This window comes from Cucumis sativus, chromosome 1 (assembly GCF_000004075.3).
Source record: "Cucumis sativus cultivar 9930 chromosome 1, Cucumber_9930_V3, whole genome shotgun sequence".
NCBI lineage: Eukaryota > Viridiplantae > Streptophyta > Magnoliopsida > Cucurbitales > Cucurbitaceae > Cucumis > Cucumis sativus.
The window spans coordinates 4,637,442-4,653,831 of NC_026655.2; the positions used below are offsets into that span (position 1 = coordinate 4,637,442).

The window sequence follows — 16,390 nt, forward strand, 5'->3', positions numbered from 1 at the left end:
AGATGGCCAATCTCCCTTCACTTTATGTTTTTCAATTTCATTTCTATATTGCTTCCTCACTTGAATACTTCCACGTTTGTATCTCTTTTTGGAAATGTCATAGTTTCCTTTTCTTTCTAAATTCAATTTCATCAATCCCCAAATTGAGTAACCAAACTATATACGTCATTTTGAGCATATAAAAGTGATTGATTGGCCAAGACTTTTGAGAATATAAAAGTCATTGGTGAAGACTATTCATCCGAACACTTACACTTTTCATAAGATAAATAAACTAATGAAACTCACGTTTTTTGTCAGATAGATTAACTACTCTGTCCATTATCAATTGATTTTGAGATAAAATCTCATACTATCAAACAAATATCTAAATTGGATTCTTATAATGTCACATCATGGTGAACTACACAAAACTCCTAATTTGCAACATTCCGCAACCAAATATATACTTGTTTGAGTCATGAATTATGTATATTTTCCAACTCCAAAGTGATAGATAGGGTAACACTTGATATATTTATTTGACTTTTAGCTTTTGAAAACAAAACTTACTTCCAACCCATTTCTACTTAAAAAAAAAAAGTTGAATATAATAAATTAATTTGTAACTATTAAGATGAATATTTATAATTAAGAAGGTTGTGCCCAACGGAGTTAATTAATTAATTAATTAAGATTCAAAATTGACAACAATTAATACTATAGTAGAAAACAACTTATTAATAAATAATCGTCTAAGTCTACAAGTGGCATTGAGAAGTTGATTGAGGTTCATGAACCCTTCACATCTTGATATCTACAATACACACACACACATATATATATATATTATATTAAATACCTTTTTGTTGTTATTATAATTTTAAAAATATCCCATTGGATAAAATCGTTTTCTTTTTAACTTTCCCAAATTTCCCTTTTCAGCCTCCAACATTCCGAACCTTTCCCGAACCATCCTTTTTTCTTTTTTCAATCTCCCAACCAACCAATATCTTCCACCTCACTCTCTTTTTAACTTATCCTCATTTACCATTCTTCTAATTATTTCTAACTATATAAAACTTTTTATTTTCAAAAGTTAATCAAAATAGAATTGAGTCATAAATCTTCATATTTCTAACATTTTAACCACATAAATTAACTAAACGTATAAATGACTTGAAACTTATGGAATATGTAAGGTATACGTGATGGTGGTGTAAGCATAAATAATATACAAAAAACGATTAAATAAGAAGAATAGTTAATTATTATATTCTATATAAGTTTTGGCGGTTCTCTTTTTGAGTTACATTAATTGGGTTTAAGGAAATTATTAATTAAAAGGAAAGTAAAAGGGAAAAAAGAATTAGGATTTAATTTTTTCTTCTTCTTTTTTTAATGTTAAGAGCACATGGAGAAAATGTGAGAGTAATTGGGAATGCGAAGGAATCTTCCTTTTTTAGCCATACTTCTAAATAATTAGGTTTTTCCCTTTTCTATTATTTTATGTTTATTTTATCTTTTCTTTAAAGTAATTCCTTAAATCCTTTAGGTATATTTCAAAATGCTACTAAGTCTATCAAAGCGACCTCTACCTTCTCTTTCAATAAATGGGTCTCTCTTTCTAAACTAAGAACCTTCCTTTCAATGGAGACTAACTTTTATTTAAATATATATATATTAAAGTTGCCCAAGACATAAACGAGACCTACGTAGCCAACAATCTATCATACGTCTATCAAATAACAGTATAAACAAAAATATCAAATAATGTACTTTTAAATTGTAATAAGTCATTCTAGACATGATTTTGTAGTTAAAAATACAAATTAGTTACCATTTAGAAGATCAATGGCTAATCAATTATTTGCCAAAAAAAACTTTAAACTGCTATGCATTTAATTTATCATAGTGGTTGAAAATTTTAGCTCAACTAATTAAAGTGGGTCATATCCTTATCTAACATCTTCTTACGCTACAAAGTTCGGTATCCATATATTGTATATATCTTTTTATAAAAACGAGCATCTATTCAATATCTTTATAAAAAAAAGTGTCTAGCACTCCATACTTGAATTTTTGATTATGACTTAGTAGAGATAACATTTCAAATGAATTCTTGAATTTAATCGGTATATATAATTAATATAGATTCATTCGATGTTATTTCGCATCTTTTATGAACATATTCGACACACTTGAATTAAAATTTAAAATCGAGGAAGCATGAGATATTTAATATATTATAATTATGGAGAAAAGTTGTAATATAAATAAAATTAAACAACATTATAGACACTAATCTAATTTCAACTAATCCTCAACTGACATTATAAAATGAGAATAATATAAACATTTTATATCATAATGTTAGGTGGAATGTCACTATATATAAACTTTAATATATGTGATGTCAATAGCATGTGGATTTGTTAATATTTTAAAAAGGAAAAAAGATGAGGAAAATAATAATTCATCCTATGAACTCTTTAGAGTTTCAACAAATAGATTTGTTTTTAATTTTTCTAAATTAATGAGTCAATTAATTTTCAAATTTAGTAAAAAAAGAGATTTGATTTTTTGAATTGAAGAATTTTTCTTTAATACAAAAAGTACAAAAATTCTCCGGAATTCTGCTGGGGATTTGGAGGAGATTCAAAGATGCTATGGCTACAGATGAAGATTCCAATGGAAAAAAAAGAGGAATATATACAGAAAGAAAAGGTTCATCCGAATTCCGCAAGTTCATGTACAGATCTCACAATTTGGCTTGATCTAATTTTAAACTGACATTCATTCGGACCCTTACAATTCACGGCGTGGATTCATCGATTATCCGATGATCTCGATGATTCCCTGCATACAAACGGATGCGTCAACAATTGTGCCGCCGTCCATCTTTTACTCGATTCCTTCTGCAAACAACACTCAACAAAGCTCCGAAACTCCTCCGATGCATCCTCTGGCAGCTTCGGTGGTTCACCGAAGCAAATCGCACACATCAGAGTCGCCCAATCCGGTCTCTGTCCGGCCGGAAGAAACGGGAAATGACCTAAGTAAAGTTCTAGAAGAGTAAGGCCTAAACTCCAAATATCTCCGGCATAACCGTTGTAATTTCCGCCGTACGTCTCGGGATCGAACCGCTCTGGACTCATATAAGCACAAGTTCCGACGTAAGAATTGCAAGCATCCAAAGTCCTGCACATAATTTTACTAACTCCAAAATCGGCAATCTTAACCTCCATATTCTTATTCACCAACAGATTCGACGGTTTAATATCACGATGAATGATTTTATGAGAGTGAAGATAATGAAGACCATTAAGAACCTGACGCGATACATGAGCCAGCGTCGCTTCAGACAAAGTCGAGTTCTTCTTCAATAACGAATCAAGAGATCCAAGATCCATATACTCCATCAAAATCGTTACATCTCCAGAAGGTTTCTCAAAGATTCCATGACACTGAACAACATAAGGAGAATCAGTCCGACGAAGAATCTCCATCTCTCTGAAAACTTGGCGACGAACGGTGGGGTCGCAGTCGCCGTGGACGACCTTGAGTGCGTAAGTAGTGGAGGTGCGTTTATGACGGACTTTGTAGACGGTGCCGCCGTTACCGTGACCGAGGACTTGGAGCTTGTCGAGGTCGGAGGAGGAGATGGCGGAGGGAGCAGCAGGAGCAGGGGGAGCAGAGGAAGGAGGGAGTGGAAGGGGGAAGCGAGGACGACAGTCGGAGAGATCGGGGAGACGGAGGTTGAGGTGGCGGCGATCACGGACCAAAGCCATAAGAGAGAAGGGGAGGGAAGGAATTGGAAAAACGGAGGATTTAGGGAATTAGGATAAAAGTGAAATGGGGAAAGGAATTTGTATAAATAAGTGAGTGAGGGGAAGCACGTGGGAAAGTGGAAGAAATGGAGAAATTAAAGGAAGTTGCCACGATGGACACCATCATTGTGGGCTGTGGTGAGGTCCGGCGTCGTTTTGATTTAAAAATACAACTAACTACTTAATTAAGGTTTTAATTAATTAATCATAATTCTATTATTACTTTATATTTAGCCCAACTCTAATTAACACAGCAATATTGGGTTTTTTATGTTAATATGTTTAATTATTTATTTTTTTGTGACAAATTGACAGTAGGTATAGTACAATTATTATGCAAAAGCTAGCCATTAATTTTCTAATAATGCATATATATGTTTCCATTAAAAGAATGGAATTTTCCATCCTATTTTCTATGTTTTGTGCATGTTTAAATTAAGAAAAAGTAGGTGGGAAATGTGATTTAAATTTGGCTTAAATATTAGTTTGTTTCATGTTGGTTGGATTTTAGGGTTTTCTATTTTCTTTTTTTCTTTTTTTCAAATTCTTTCACTCATTATGATATAATAGATTTTCTATTGTTAATATTACAAAAATATTCACGTCTTCTTGCGAGAAAATTATTATTATCATTTCAATAAAATTGACTAAAAACTAGAATTGGGATTAGATCAATAAAAGAACTAAAAATAAACAAATTTGAACTTTATCCCCAACACTAATATATTTTTTACAAATACACTTTTTGAGTTTTTTTTTTTTAAATGGCTTATAAAAATTTGGAAGCCAATATATTTTATTAAAAACTAAAGAAATAGTTTTCAAGCTTTTTGTATTAATTTTAGATATATAATAAAAGTGAAAGTTAGAATCGAATAATTGATAGACAATCAACATAAATATAAAAAAAAGAAAAATTAATAAAAGAAAAAACTTACCAAAGCAACCAAATATTACCTTTTTTTCAAAAGATGTATATATTAAACAACATCTATAAGAGAACTCCACAATCAAAGCCAAAGGAGGAAGCAAATGACACAAAAACAAGCTAGATGAGAAGCATAATACAAATAGAAGAATCAAACAAGAACATAGAACATGACAAAACAAACCCGACTAGAGCAAGCCAACAATATCCCCAGTCCATAAGGTATAGCACCACGATCACATGCAAACAGTAGAAAAATGAAACTTCATAACTACAAATGAGCTACCAGCAAGTCGATAAAGACCATAATATTAAATAAATCATTAAAGAAAAATCAAAACAAGTAAATAAATAAATAAATCTTGAAAGAAAAAAAAAAAGCTTAAAAAATTAAATGTTAGGGTAAAAGATAAAAGGTGTCACAAAGATTTGGTTGAGTAGATAAGCTTAAAGCTTGACTTCATTATATCACGTGAGGTTATTTTCGTCAATTTCAAGAAGCCGCCGACGACGTTTTCCCTAAAAATCGCCATCTTTTCCTCCGCTAATAAATAAATAAATTACCATAACCTTTTCAACTAATAATATAATAAATAAATGAGCAAAAACCTACCCATAAAAGATACTTGTAAATCCACCTATTATTTTAACAAATGGCAAAATTTTTAAAAATATCTATAAATATTTTGTTATTTTACTATACTTTTTATTTTTCAGATCAACGAACAATCCCAAGAGAATGTCTTAGTTAACATGAACTTGAATTCATTTATAAAATTCAAGTGATCTATGATAGCTGTATACAATTAATTAACAACGTTTAATTAGGTACGTAAGAAATGATGAACATATTAAAAGATAATAATATAAATTGTGAATATAATGACAGGTAGATAGTAAAATGTCACATTCTTTGAATGACCCATCAATAAGAAAGGATGTGGAAATATGGGGGAAAGATAAAGACACATAAATGTATATGGGGCAAAGACAAAGAGGGATGCTTCCATAGTGGAGGCTTTCTCTCTATACAAGTTGAAAGGTGGTGGGGGTGGGGGAGGGGCGAGGGAGGGAGGAGAGGGTCCTCATTCCTCATCTCAAAATTGACATTTTTTTTTCTTCTTTACATTTTATTTTCAAAATTAAAGTTCATTATATACAAAGATGGGTAGGTTAAGAGTTTGCCATGTGGGTATCTCCAATCATTAATTTCATATGAAAATTTCAACCACCAACTTGCTTCACATATTCCATATAATATATAATTAGAGATTGGTTATTGGAATCAATTTCCCTTTTTGCCTTATAGATATATATATATATATCCATCCCCACACACTCAACTTCCCATCAACTCCCCAACTAAAATTAAATAATTTATATTAAAATGCCTCAAAAAATAGACAAAAGAAATGTCAAAACTCATATGCTAGTGAAGCAAAAAACAAATAAGTAAAGTAAGAAATTAATTAAAGCCCTCTATGCCCTACAATATGCACTGACTAAATTACTAGTAGCTAGTAAAATTCATACCCATATGACCCATAGATTGTGAATATTGATTAGTCTATTGTTTTCAAACCAAGGTAGCATGGTTTGGCTTTGTTTTCCGCATTTGATTTAATCACTTAAATTCAACGGATAAACACAAAAATAACACTCTCAAATTAAAGATAAAAATCAAATTTTATTGTAGATTAATATAAAAAAGAGAGAATAAAACGAATAGATGTAGAATGGGTTTGAAATATTAACATGGAATAATGGAGACTCATATTGTAAAAGCATAGACAAAGTGATTGAAATACCATATTAAAAAATGTATGTGAATAATAAAAAAGTATAAGTTGGACATTAATGAAATGGAATGCATGCGTTAGTAAGTGATAATATAATTTGGAAAATGAATTAATTTAATAAAATAAAGAGGAGTTAAAATATATATTTTTAAAAAAAAATTGAAAAAAAAATACAAAATGAATAGAGCAACGGTCAATAGTCATGGCCGGTCAGTGGTCACCAAACTTGGGCATTTGCGTTTGCAAACGAATCTTAACGCCGTCAAGACCGATAAAAAAATATTCGGTTGCTTTTAGCACACCGATTATATATATTGGTTATCACCTACTAAAATGACAAATTAGAAGGGTCCAATTTAAAAATGACAAAAACAATACTTATCATAGTTTAATTTGATTTCACTATCTGAATTATGTTTCTAAAAATTAATTTTGGATTATCTGTGGTTAAAATTAGGGATGAGTTATATTTAAAAATTTATAATTATAACAAAATCAATCTTATTACGAATAGACTAACGTAAAATGTTTTATATACTTAATTATTATTTTTTAAATTACCACCTATTACATACGTACATATACCGTTTTTCTTAGGAAAAGTCACGGGGATGAAAAAGGGGAAAAGAGGTGGGGATGGAGATGCATAGTGGCTATGAGACTAGTATGTAATCAAGGGTGCATACAAGACTAGTATGTGTATTTGTGTGTATCTATATTACAAGTCATTAAAGTATATTATATGGAGAAAGAGTTGGAGACTTAAATTTGGAATAAATTGAAAGTGGTGGTGTTAAATATTAATTTGGTTTCTCGATTATAGTCATCATAACCTAAGTTAATTAGATTTTGGATTTTTAGTTTGATGGTTATTTTATGTTTAATCAATTAAATACCAATGGTGCATGTAATTGTAATAATCCAATGTTTTATTTTCTTCCCTTTGAAAATAGTCACATTGCTTTAAATAAAAACTACTTTAACATACTTAATCATAAAATATAGATTTTGACACGTTTCAAGGTCTAAGTAGATATAAAAACGTTCCCTAAAAAACAAAAAACAAAAAGCAATTGTGTATGAAAATTAAATTATATTTTATTTAACTTAAGGTGACACGTAGAATATAGTTATTGACACATTTCATATACTTAATAAACACAAAATTAAAAACATATAATCAAAACATTTTCAAATATAGTTAAATGAGTAGAAATATTTATAAAATATAGTAAAATATTAGACTCCATCCTTAATACATTTTTATTAGAAAAATTATGTCAAAATATTTAGAATAAAAATAGTGAATTACGTCTATTTTTTATATATTGCAAACATGGCTGTTAAAAAGATTATTAATAAAATTATGAAATGAGTATTGAATTTTAAATTTGATACTTATCCAATTTAGAAAATATAATAACATTTAATTTATTATCATAACGTTTTTTTATTCAATTTTACAAACGTCTCTTTTTTTATCTGAAATTTATTATAATTTTTTTTTGTAAATATTCGAGGGTCGACTTTTTAAAAATATTTATAAAATATAGAAAAAATACAAAAAAATTTTAAAAAATGAAATAAAATCAGAAGATGCAAGAAAATCTGAATTATTGCACGAATGCCACGTGTCAAGTTAATGAAGATCGGACGATAATGAAAGCATGAGGATGAAGAAGAAAAAGCATGGAAGCAAAGCACAATTCTTTATTAACTATTGATTCTATTTCTTTCTTGTTCATTAAGAGAGAGGAGCGTGGAAGAAGAAGAAGAAGAAGAAGAAGAAGAAGAAGAAGAAGAAGACAACGAAGAGAAGAAGTATAAGAATTTAATTCCGTTGGTCCATTCTGTATTTTGTTTTGTGAATTAGGGCAATTTCGTTTCATTAGAAAATGGCGTTGCAATGGATGCTTTTGGCTTATACGGTGGCAGTGGAGGCTGCCATCGCCCTTCTCCTTACTGTTCCTTCGCCTAAGTTGTTGAAGAAGCGCTTCGTTTCTTTGATTTCACTCATTTTACAACCTGCGCTCTTTGTTGTGCCCTTTTCCGGGTTTCAGATTCTGGGTTTTTCCCTCCTCTCTTCCTTGACTTTCTTCTATTTTGATTTTGTATTTGTTTTTCCTTGCAAATCTCGGGAACCTGAGATCGGACCTTGACTTTTGTTTTGAGGGATTTTTTTTTTGTGTGGTACTGTGTAGATATCTACTGGAAGAATGAGCACCGGTTGATGTGCACATCTGAGATCTGTACTGCTGCTGAGAGGGATAGATATGAGAAATCTGTAAGTATAAACGCGTAGTTGGGTTTTTCTAATTTGTGGTGTTTTAAAACTGAGGTCTTAAGCATGCGGAATTAGACGATCGGATTCTTTATTTTATTTTTCGTTTATATTAGAAATTTGGATTTTCGAAGGATTAGAAATTGGTGGAATGTGGATGAATCTATGAAATGCGGATATTTAACTCCTCCTAGTTAACGCTAGTAATTGGTAGAATCTGGAAGGAGAGTGTATAGTTGGGCTATTTTTCCCTGATAATGGAAAGTCTGGACATTTTTCCCATATTGTTCTTGATCATGATCCTACTCATGTACATTTCCTTACAACAAGCGAGATTGAATCCCTCAAGTCTTTTGTAGAGCAAAAGATTGAAGTGTTAGAACATACAACACCTCTTTTAAGTATATGAATCTAGTTTGATGATGCCCTATATCATTTTTCGTATAATTTCATTGGATATGAACAAGTAGGGCAAGTGGAGTGGAAACGATATGATGGATAAAGTCCAGACCATTATAAAATCCGATGTTGTATATGCTCGAATGAGACTTGAGTAGGATAGATTGAAGATTTGGTTGTGATTAGAACATGATGAACAACGAAGTGGTTGCCAAAGATTTTTTTGTCAAAATAAGAAGACTAAGAATAGTGGGATGGTGGGTGGGTGGATGGGGGTGGATTAGAAAGAATGAGGTAAATTAGAATTGAACCATTATGGAACTGTACTGTTATTGTGGGGTTTATATTGGCCAAGCCTTAACTTTCCAGTTTCCAAGTATATTCTAATTTTACCCTAGCTTTGAAACTAACTAGCTGTTTGTTGTAATTTTTGGATGAGGCGAGAAAACATCTTTCTAAATGATGTATTCTCTCCTCAAGAAATATTTTTCTGCTAAAGAAATCATAATCCATATCATGTAGAAATATCTTTTTCCTTCTTTTTCTCTATACAATTTGAAAATCTACTCTCTCAGTGTCAGTGTTGTATGCAATCTGAAAAGAAACCTGCAATGTATATGTTTTGCATATGCAGTCTACTAGGATCTTCCTTCTCCCCTTTGAAAAGAAATCCACAACGTGGGAAGGATGATAGAAACTAAGGGGAGCATGGGATGAGGAGTTGGGAAGTAGGTAGCTGGAGAGTGTGGAGTTGTGAACCACAGTACTTCTTGTTTGGCCCAAGGGGGTTTGTAGGCCTCACCACTAAAAAATACATCAATTTTATACTTAATTAACTTCTTACACTGTGGGTCCCAGGAATTAGTAATTTTCCAGACTTCATTGCTCCATGGAGTTCACAACTTCAACTCTTTTCCCAAACAAGGGTGCAGGAAAAAACTATCCTCAAATAGAAAATGGGGATAACGGGAAATCTGAATGTGTTTAGTCAGTAAACTCATTTTTTTCTCCAAAAAATAAAAACAAAATACAACCTGTGCTCTGCTATGCTGAACCACCATATATTCCCAGGTAATTTCAGGGGAAAAACATTTTCTTGAAAACTTCTCCTATGATCACAATCTCTAATCTTAACTCGTAAACAAGGAGTTTAATTGTCGTGCAATATCTCCATAATTTTGTTTTTCTGATGCTTGTTAGGGATGTGTTTGTAATCATGTATAGTAATTGAGAGACTGCATTTCTATACCCCTTAATCTCTGTGGACAAACAGAATTGTCTTTCCTCCCTGATCCCTACTATGCCATTCTTTTATCTTCTTCTTACTTTCTCCCGACCCTTACTAAGAATGTTCATTATTCAGATCTATAAAGCTCAGAGGAATGTGATTCTGTGCATTGCTGCATGCCTTCTCTACTGGTACGTTACAAGAAAACCCTATCCTCATTCGAATATTCTGACTCATGTCAATTTTGTTTTGTCTGAACTGCTTCCGACGGTACACTTGCAGGTGCATCTACCGCATTTGCAAGTATAACAAAGAGATCGAAAGTTTGGAGGAAGTAGAAAAGAGATACAAAGAACAGTAGGTTTCAGGAAATATGAAAGTCCTGTTACATTTTGAATGGTTTTTTTTCCGCCACGGCTGTGTTATTCATACTTGAATCTTTGTTTGTACTCAAGTATTGGAACTATCAACGTTACTAGAACACTAAAACTTCGTTGATTTAGCGACGTTCAAATATTAAGCTCCATGAAAAATGCACTCAAACCATTACTATTGTTGGATAAGTGGGAATAAAACAATCTTAGGAATGGACATGATTGCAATGATATAGAATGGTCTCGTGTGTTTTACGAAGGAAACTAGAGTTTTCTATAAATTTCTTTTAGTTCCGCTATGGTTTCTACATGGCCTCAAATGATGAAATACCTTCGTCTTATATCCAATGATGCTTAGAAGAGAGATGCAAAATTATCAATTTTTATATATTTGTGGATGATTGTATGGATGGTTTTATGTGCATATGAAATTGACACGTGATCTCAATTTTTTTTTTGTGGAAGATCCTGTGGGAAAAAGTTATTTGATTTGTTGGGATTCTGGTGTGAAAGATATTTGAGATTTTAGATAGGAGAATCGAAAAATAAACATATTTTTCCAAATAAATAAATGAACAATAAACATCCACGAATGGGTTGTGACTAATTTGTGGAAAATAAAATTTTGCAAAACTTAGGATGATAGATTATTATTAATTTGCATTTCCTTTTCATTCTTAGAACCTTAGTTCTTGGACTCAATTTTTCTAAAAAGGATCTAATACTTCGATTTATCTTTCCTTATATCTTTCCGTATACAAATTTAAGAAGAGTAGGATGAAATTTATAATTTACAGATTAGATTTTATTTTAAAATAAAACTTAATTATCAATTAAAGTAACAAATTAATTTCAAAATACGAGAATCTGAATCACATCTTTACATATAATTTTAATTAACACATTTGGAAAAAGTATAAAAGAAAGCATCCTTCGTGGAACGTAACACATGTTTGTTCGGACGTCAGACTTGAAATTCAGCTCTCCCACGTCTTCTTTATTTCTTTCCTCCATTTTTTTCTCTCCGGAACCGTCCGTCTGCCACCTTTCTCTAGGGTTTCGCTTCTTCTCCGGTAAAATTCCCCATCCTTTATTCTCCTTTGTATTTTTCTCGTCTATTTCTGGCCTTTTCTTTTCGTTTTTCTTCAGAATTTGACGGGGTATGGGTGTTTAATGGTGTGGTTTTGGATTATTCTATTTGCAGGGTTCGCATGGAAGCTGCTATGGCAACTGTGATTGGATCTCCTGTTGGAGTTTTTGCTCGCTTAAATTCTTCTGGAAGATCGGAAATCTTCGGCAATGGACTTGGTTTTGTCCGCTTTCCTTCCCTATCCCATGTCCCTATTCGTGTAAGAATGTTGTTCTCTTTATTATACCTACTTCGCAATTTACTTTTTCCTATTTTGAGGTCGATTGATTTGTAGATTTTTAATTTGATGTTCAATTTAGCTACCAGGGGTTGGGTTCGGTAGTGGTCGACAAGGGTTGTGACAAATTGAGAATAGTCTAGGGAACACGGGGTGACTCGAACGCTAGTGGATGTAAAACGAGGGAAAATGCAATTGATGTTTAGTTTTTGAAACGGCTTGTTCTTGGTACTTTGTTTTTGCTATGCTCGCAATTTGTCTTTTGGGCTTGTTTATTTGGGGTCTTAATGACAACCTGTTTGTTCTTTTAAAAGAAGTCTTGATTGATGATTTGTAGTGTAAGTGAATCAGTGATGGGATGGGATCCTGCGCCAAATTTTCACTCTATAACCTGCAAAGTTCAGTTTCTCTGTTATAAACATCTAAACTTAAATTTGTTTCATTTATGAACTTGTATGGCTATTTTCATGCCCAAGTAATTTTAATTATATTTTATTAGGCCTAGTTTTTTAATAATATGTGGGGAAGGGGATTTTTAACCTTTGAGCTCAGTTAATGGCCAGTTCATATATGATGTATTTATACCATAAATTTAGCAATCGTATGATACTGACGAGGTATAATCATTCATGGGTTAAATTCTGATTTTTTTTTTTTAATGAAATTTACAAGGTAGTATAAATTTGGTTTGTATCCTACTTTTTTATTTGATGGTGTTGCATATTCATTTTAATTTGAGTTTAATTTTGGATTATGGTATGTTTGTAAACTTCTGAGCTTTCTACTGTTTCTTCAAATGCATATTTTCTTCATGTGACTTATGTTTATTGGTATTTTCTTTCGGTTGTGGCAGCTATGCCCTCAAGTATCTTACTCCAAACTCTGGAATAAGAAATTAGGCACTGGAATTAGGAGAAGCACGATAGTTAAGGCATCCATGGATGCAGAGTCATCTGAATCAGATGAACCTATTGCTCCCCTTCAGTTGGAGTCTCCAATTGGGCAGTTTTTGACCCAAATCTTGGTTAGCCATCCCCATCTTGTCCCTGCTGCTGTTGAGCAACAGCTTGACCAGCTTCAAAATGACCGGGATGCCGAGGGGAATAAGGAGGCTTCTGGTTCTGGTACTGATTTGGTTTTGTACAGGTGAGTTTCTTATCTTGAGCAATTATTGTGTTGACAAATAACAGAATGACTTGGAGACGTCTCCAGTTAAATTTTTTACTTATTATCTGATAGTGAGTGGTTTCCATCCCATAATAATGATAATCAGGTACAGAGAATTACATGGGAACTGAAATTTCTTAGGTAGTCGCTTTCTAGTTCTTGGTTTAATGATTGTATGGGAGTAAAAGGTTCTTAATGTGCTATTGAGAAGGTGCAACTGAATAATTGCTATATATTGAGCCAATATGTTTACTTAATGGGAAATTGCTAGGTCTGGTTCTTTTTGGTTACACAATATATCATTTCTTGTAAGTGCAATTAGAATGAAGTAATTGGTTTTTTATCCTAATGAAATGTTAAGAGTGCATGAATATGGAAGGTTTCTACGGGCGTTTGAACTAGTCTTTGTTAAACATGACGCTTAAACAGCCAAATAATTAGACTTTAGGTGTACTAATATTTTCTATTGCTTCTGCAATCATCAGGAGAATTGCTGAGGTCAAGGCAAATGAAAGAAAACAAGTTTTAGAAGAAATCTTATATGCATTGGTTGTACAGAAATTCATGGATGCTAATGTTCCCCTGATACCTGCAATAACCCCTTCATCATCTGATGTTTCTGGTCGAGTCGACACTTGGGCTGCTAATGATGAGAACCTTGAGCATCTTCACTCGCCTGAAGCATATGAAATGATTCAGAACCACCTCTCTCTCATCCTTGGGAACAGGGTCAGTGACTCAACCTCAGTAGTACAAATAAGCAAACTCAGGGTTGGCCAGGTCTATGCTGCTTCAGTGATGTATGGCTACTTTCTTAAGCGAGTTGATCAGCGGTTTCAGCTTGAGAAGACAGTGAAAGTTCTTCCGAAAGCATCAAATTCAGAAGACAGTATCATCCAACAAGCTATTGGAGAGGATGTGAGACCTTATGTGGGTGAGAACTCACCACCTGTTTCACCACATCCCGAAATCGCATCCTGGCCCGACCACGACGAGAACAGTTTTGGGGGAGTTAGTCAAAGTGTAAAAGCTTCTAGACTGCGCAATTACGTCATGGCCTTTGACGGGGAGACACTTCAGAGATATGCAACAATAAGATCCAAAGAGGCTGTCGGCATCATTGAGAAGCACACAGAAGCATTGTTTGGTAGAGCTGAAATTGTTATAACACCTCAAGGAACCATCGATCCTTCCAAAGATGAACAGTTGAAGATTAGCTTTGGTGGTTTGAAGGGATTGGTTTTGGAAGCTGTCACCTTTGGTTCTTTCCTGTGGGACGTTGAAAGCTATGTGGATTCAAGGTACCATTTTGTTGTGAGTTGAGCTTATAATGTCATTCATACCATAAGTATGTTTGTACTCAATAACAAGTTGATGTGTCCGGGTCATGCTGTATATTAACTATATATTTGTTTTCCTGATAGAAGGTATAGAAGTTTAGGAGGAAAGAGTTTCAATTTTTAGGGTATACAGGAATTTTATTTGTTTGAAGTTTCTTTGAAATTTCTTCTACTTTCTGAACAGAACACAACAAGGCAACACACAAATACTTGGATTTACTTTTAAACCTTTAGAAAGTCAATTTAAACATAACAGTTTATCTCTATCTACTGTTTTGTCCATTCCATGGGTTTTGAGAACATGTGCTTTCTTTTGATCACAACCAAGCGGTGTGAATTATATCAGAAGTGGGTAAAAATTTCACCCAATTGTGTTTTCTTTACTATTGTGATTTCACATACAAGGACCTGATTCTTTTGTTGAAAGTGATCAGAAGAGAATAGGACGGTCAAAGTTGGTGACTAATCTGCAAATAAATTACTCTTTGGCATTTTAGTAATTCTCTTGTACCAATCTCTTAATTAAAGCTTTTGTCTCTTCTTCTTTTTCGTAAATAATTGACTGATCTCCACCATTTTCTTTCTATAAATATTTAATTTATTCATATGTGCCATTAGGTTATTGGTTTTTTGTTTTTGTTTTTCTGGGCTGAGCTTGTTTAATCCATGGCCCATCTTTTTGGAGGCTTCTTTCTTTCTTTCTTTCTTTTGTATTTTATGTTAAATTAAAGGTTTTTTTTTTTTTTTTTGTGTTTATTTGATCTGAATTTTGACACGTGTGTATTTGGATTTTTCTTTAATTAATAGATCTCCAAATTATAAAAAATAGATCTCTTATAAACCACTTCTTCCATCTATTAAGGTCAATTTTGAAAACCGTTGCTTTTGGATTTGGTATCTGTTTTTTAGTTTTGAAAACAAACTCCATTTCTTTTCAACCTCTTATTATAAGTTTATATTTTTTAGGTATAGCAACTTGACGAGTTTATAAAATTGTGTAGGTTTTTTTTAACTAGTAAAAACTAATTGCCTAAATAATAGATTTAGAGGTGGTAGAAATCATGGTTTTAATTTTAAAAATAAGAAAACTAGGGTGTTTTTTTTTTCTAACCATTTTCGTTTTTTGTTTTTCAAAATGAAGGGTTATTTTCTCTTGTTGTGTTATAATAATTTGCATTTTTTTGGTAGTTGAATTTTTAGCCAAATTTAAAATACAAAACAACCAATGGTATAAGCATAAAATTTCAAAAACAATATGGTTATCAAACACATTGTTTTTGTATTCACAATTGGACTAGAAAATTTTACTGTTTTTTCATAATGGGTTAAAATCACAATGGAAAATTGGGAGAAATAAACATACATTTGTATAAATGTCTACTAAAAGAGGTATGAGCTTTTATCAATTGTATCCGATAAGTTATATGAATATTGTACTAATAGGTTATCGAACTATTTAACGATTTTTAAAATCTATAATTTATTAATATTATTAATATTAGATAGAAAATAAAAAGTTCAATATATTTTTCAACAGAGATAGAGTTAAACTGTATATCTAACATATTCATTAGTCTAATTTTTGTTTTTTAATATGTAAGATTTTTTTACACCATTAGACATTTTAAAGTTAGGATTCTATTAGAAGTTAGAACTGAATAGATTACTCCACATCCTAAAATTCTACTTTTCATTTAA

General features: G+C 32.1%; 3 protein-coding genes across 3 annotated transcripts; 2 read left to right on the forward strand and 1 right to left on the reverse strand.

The window, feature by feature from the left end:
- Positions 1-2,541: 2,541 nt before the first annotated feature.
- LOC101203133 (mitogen-activated protein kinase kinase 9) lies at positions 2,542-3,846 on the reverse strand. Its single transcript, XM_004137468.3, has one exon. The coding sequence runs from the start codon at positions 3,768-3,770 to the stop codon at positions 2,808-2,810; it is 963 nt and encodes a 320-aa protein (XP_004137516.1). The 5' UTR covers positions 3,771-3,846; the 3' UTR covers positions 2,542-2,807.
- A 4,385-nt stretch (positions 3,847-8,231) lies between these two features.
- Positions 8,232-11,082, forward strand: LOC101203379. Its single transcript, XM_004137469.3, has 4 exons — positions 8,232-8,603; positions 8,738-8,820; positions 10,580-10,635; positions 10,727-11,082. The coding sequence occupies exons 1-4, from the start codon at positions 8,432-8,434 to the stop codon at positions 10,803-10,805; spliced, it is 390 nt and encodes a 129-aa protein (XP_004137517.1). The 5' UTR covers positions 8,232-8,431; the 3' UTR covers positions 10,806-11,082.
- Positions 11,083-11,729: 647 nt separating this feature from the next.
- On the forward strand, positions 11,730-14,958 carry LOC101203627 (UV-B-induced protein At3g17800, chloroplastic). Its single transcript, XM_004137470.3, has 4 exons — positions 11,730-11,891; positions 12,023-12,167; positions 13,039-13,331; positions 13,838-14,958. Exons 2-4 carry the CDS (start codon positions 12,030-12,032, stop codon positions 14,673-14,675), a joined length of 1,269 nt encoding a protein of 422 aa, XP_004137518.1. The 5' UTR covers positions 11,730-11,891; positions 12,023-12,029; the 3' UTR covers positions 14,676-14,958.
- Positions 14,959-16,390: the final 1,432 nt, after the last annotated feature.

Bases quoted from the DNA above. Each gene is read 5' to 3' on its own strand.
- LOC101203627 (XM_004137470.3), top strand. From the start codon at position 12,030: ATGGAAGCTGCTATGGCAACTGTGATTGGATCTCCTGTTGGAGTTTTT. The intron at 12,168-13,038 runs GTAAGAATGTTG...CGGTTGTGGCAG, and splicing joins TATCCCATGTCCCTATTCGT to CTATGCCCTCAAGTATCTTA. The intron at 13,332-13,837 runs GTGAGTTTCTTA...TGCAATCATCAG, and splicing joins ACTGATTTGGTTTTGTACAG to GAGAATTGCTGAGGTCAAGG.
- LOC101203379 (XM_004137469.3), top strand. From the start codon at position 8,432: ATGGCGTTGCAATGGATGCTTTTGGCTTATACGGTGGCAGTGGAGGCT. The intron at 8,604-8,737 runs GTTTTTCCCTCC...GGTACTGTGTAG, and splicing joins TTCCGGGTTTCAGATTCTGG to ATATCTACTGGAAGAATGAG. The intron at 8,821-10,579 runs GTAAGTATAAAC...TTCATTATTCAG, and splicing joins GGGATAGATATGAGAAATCT to ATCTATAAAGCTCAGAGGAA.
- LOC101203133 (XM_004137468.3), bottom strand. From the start codon at position 3,770: ATGGCTTTGGTCCGTGATCGCCGCCACCTCAACCTCCGTCTCCCCGAT.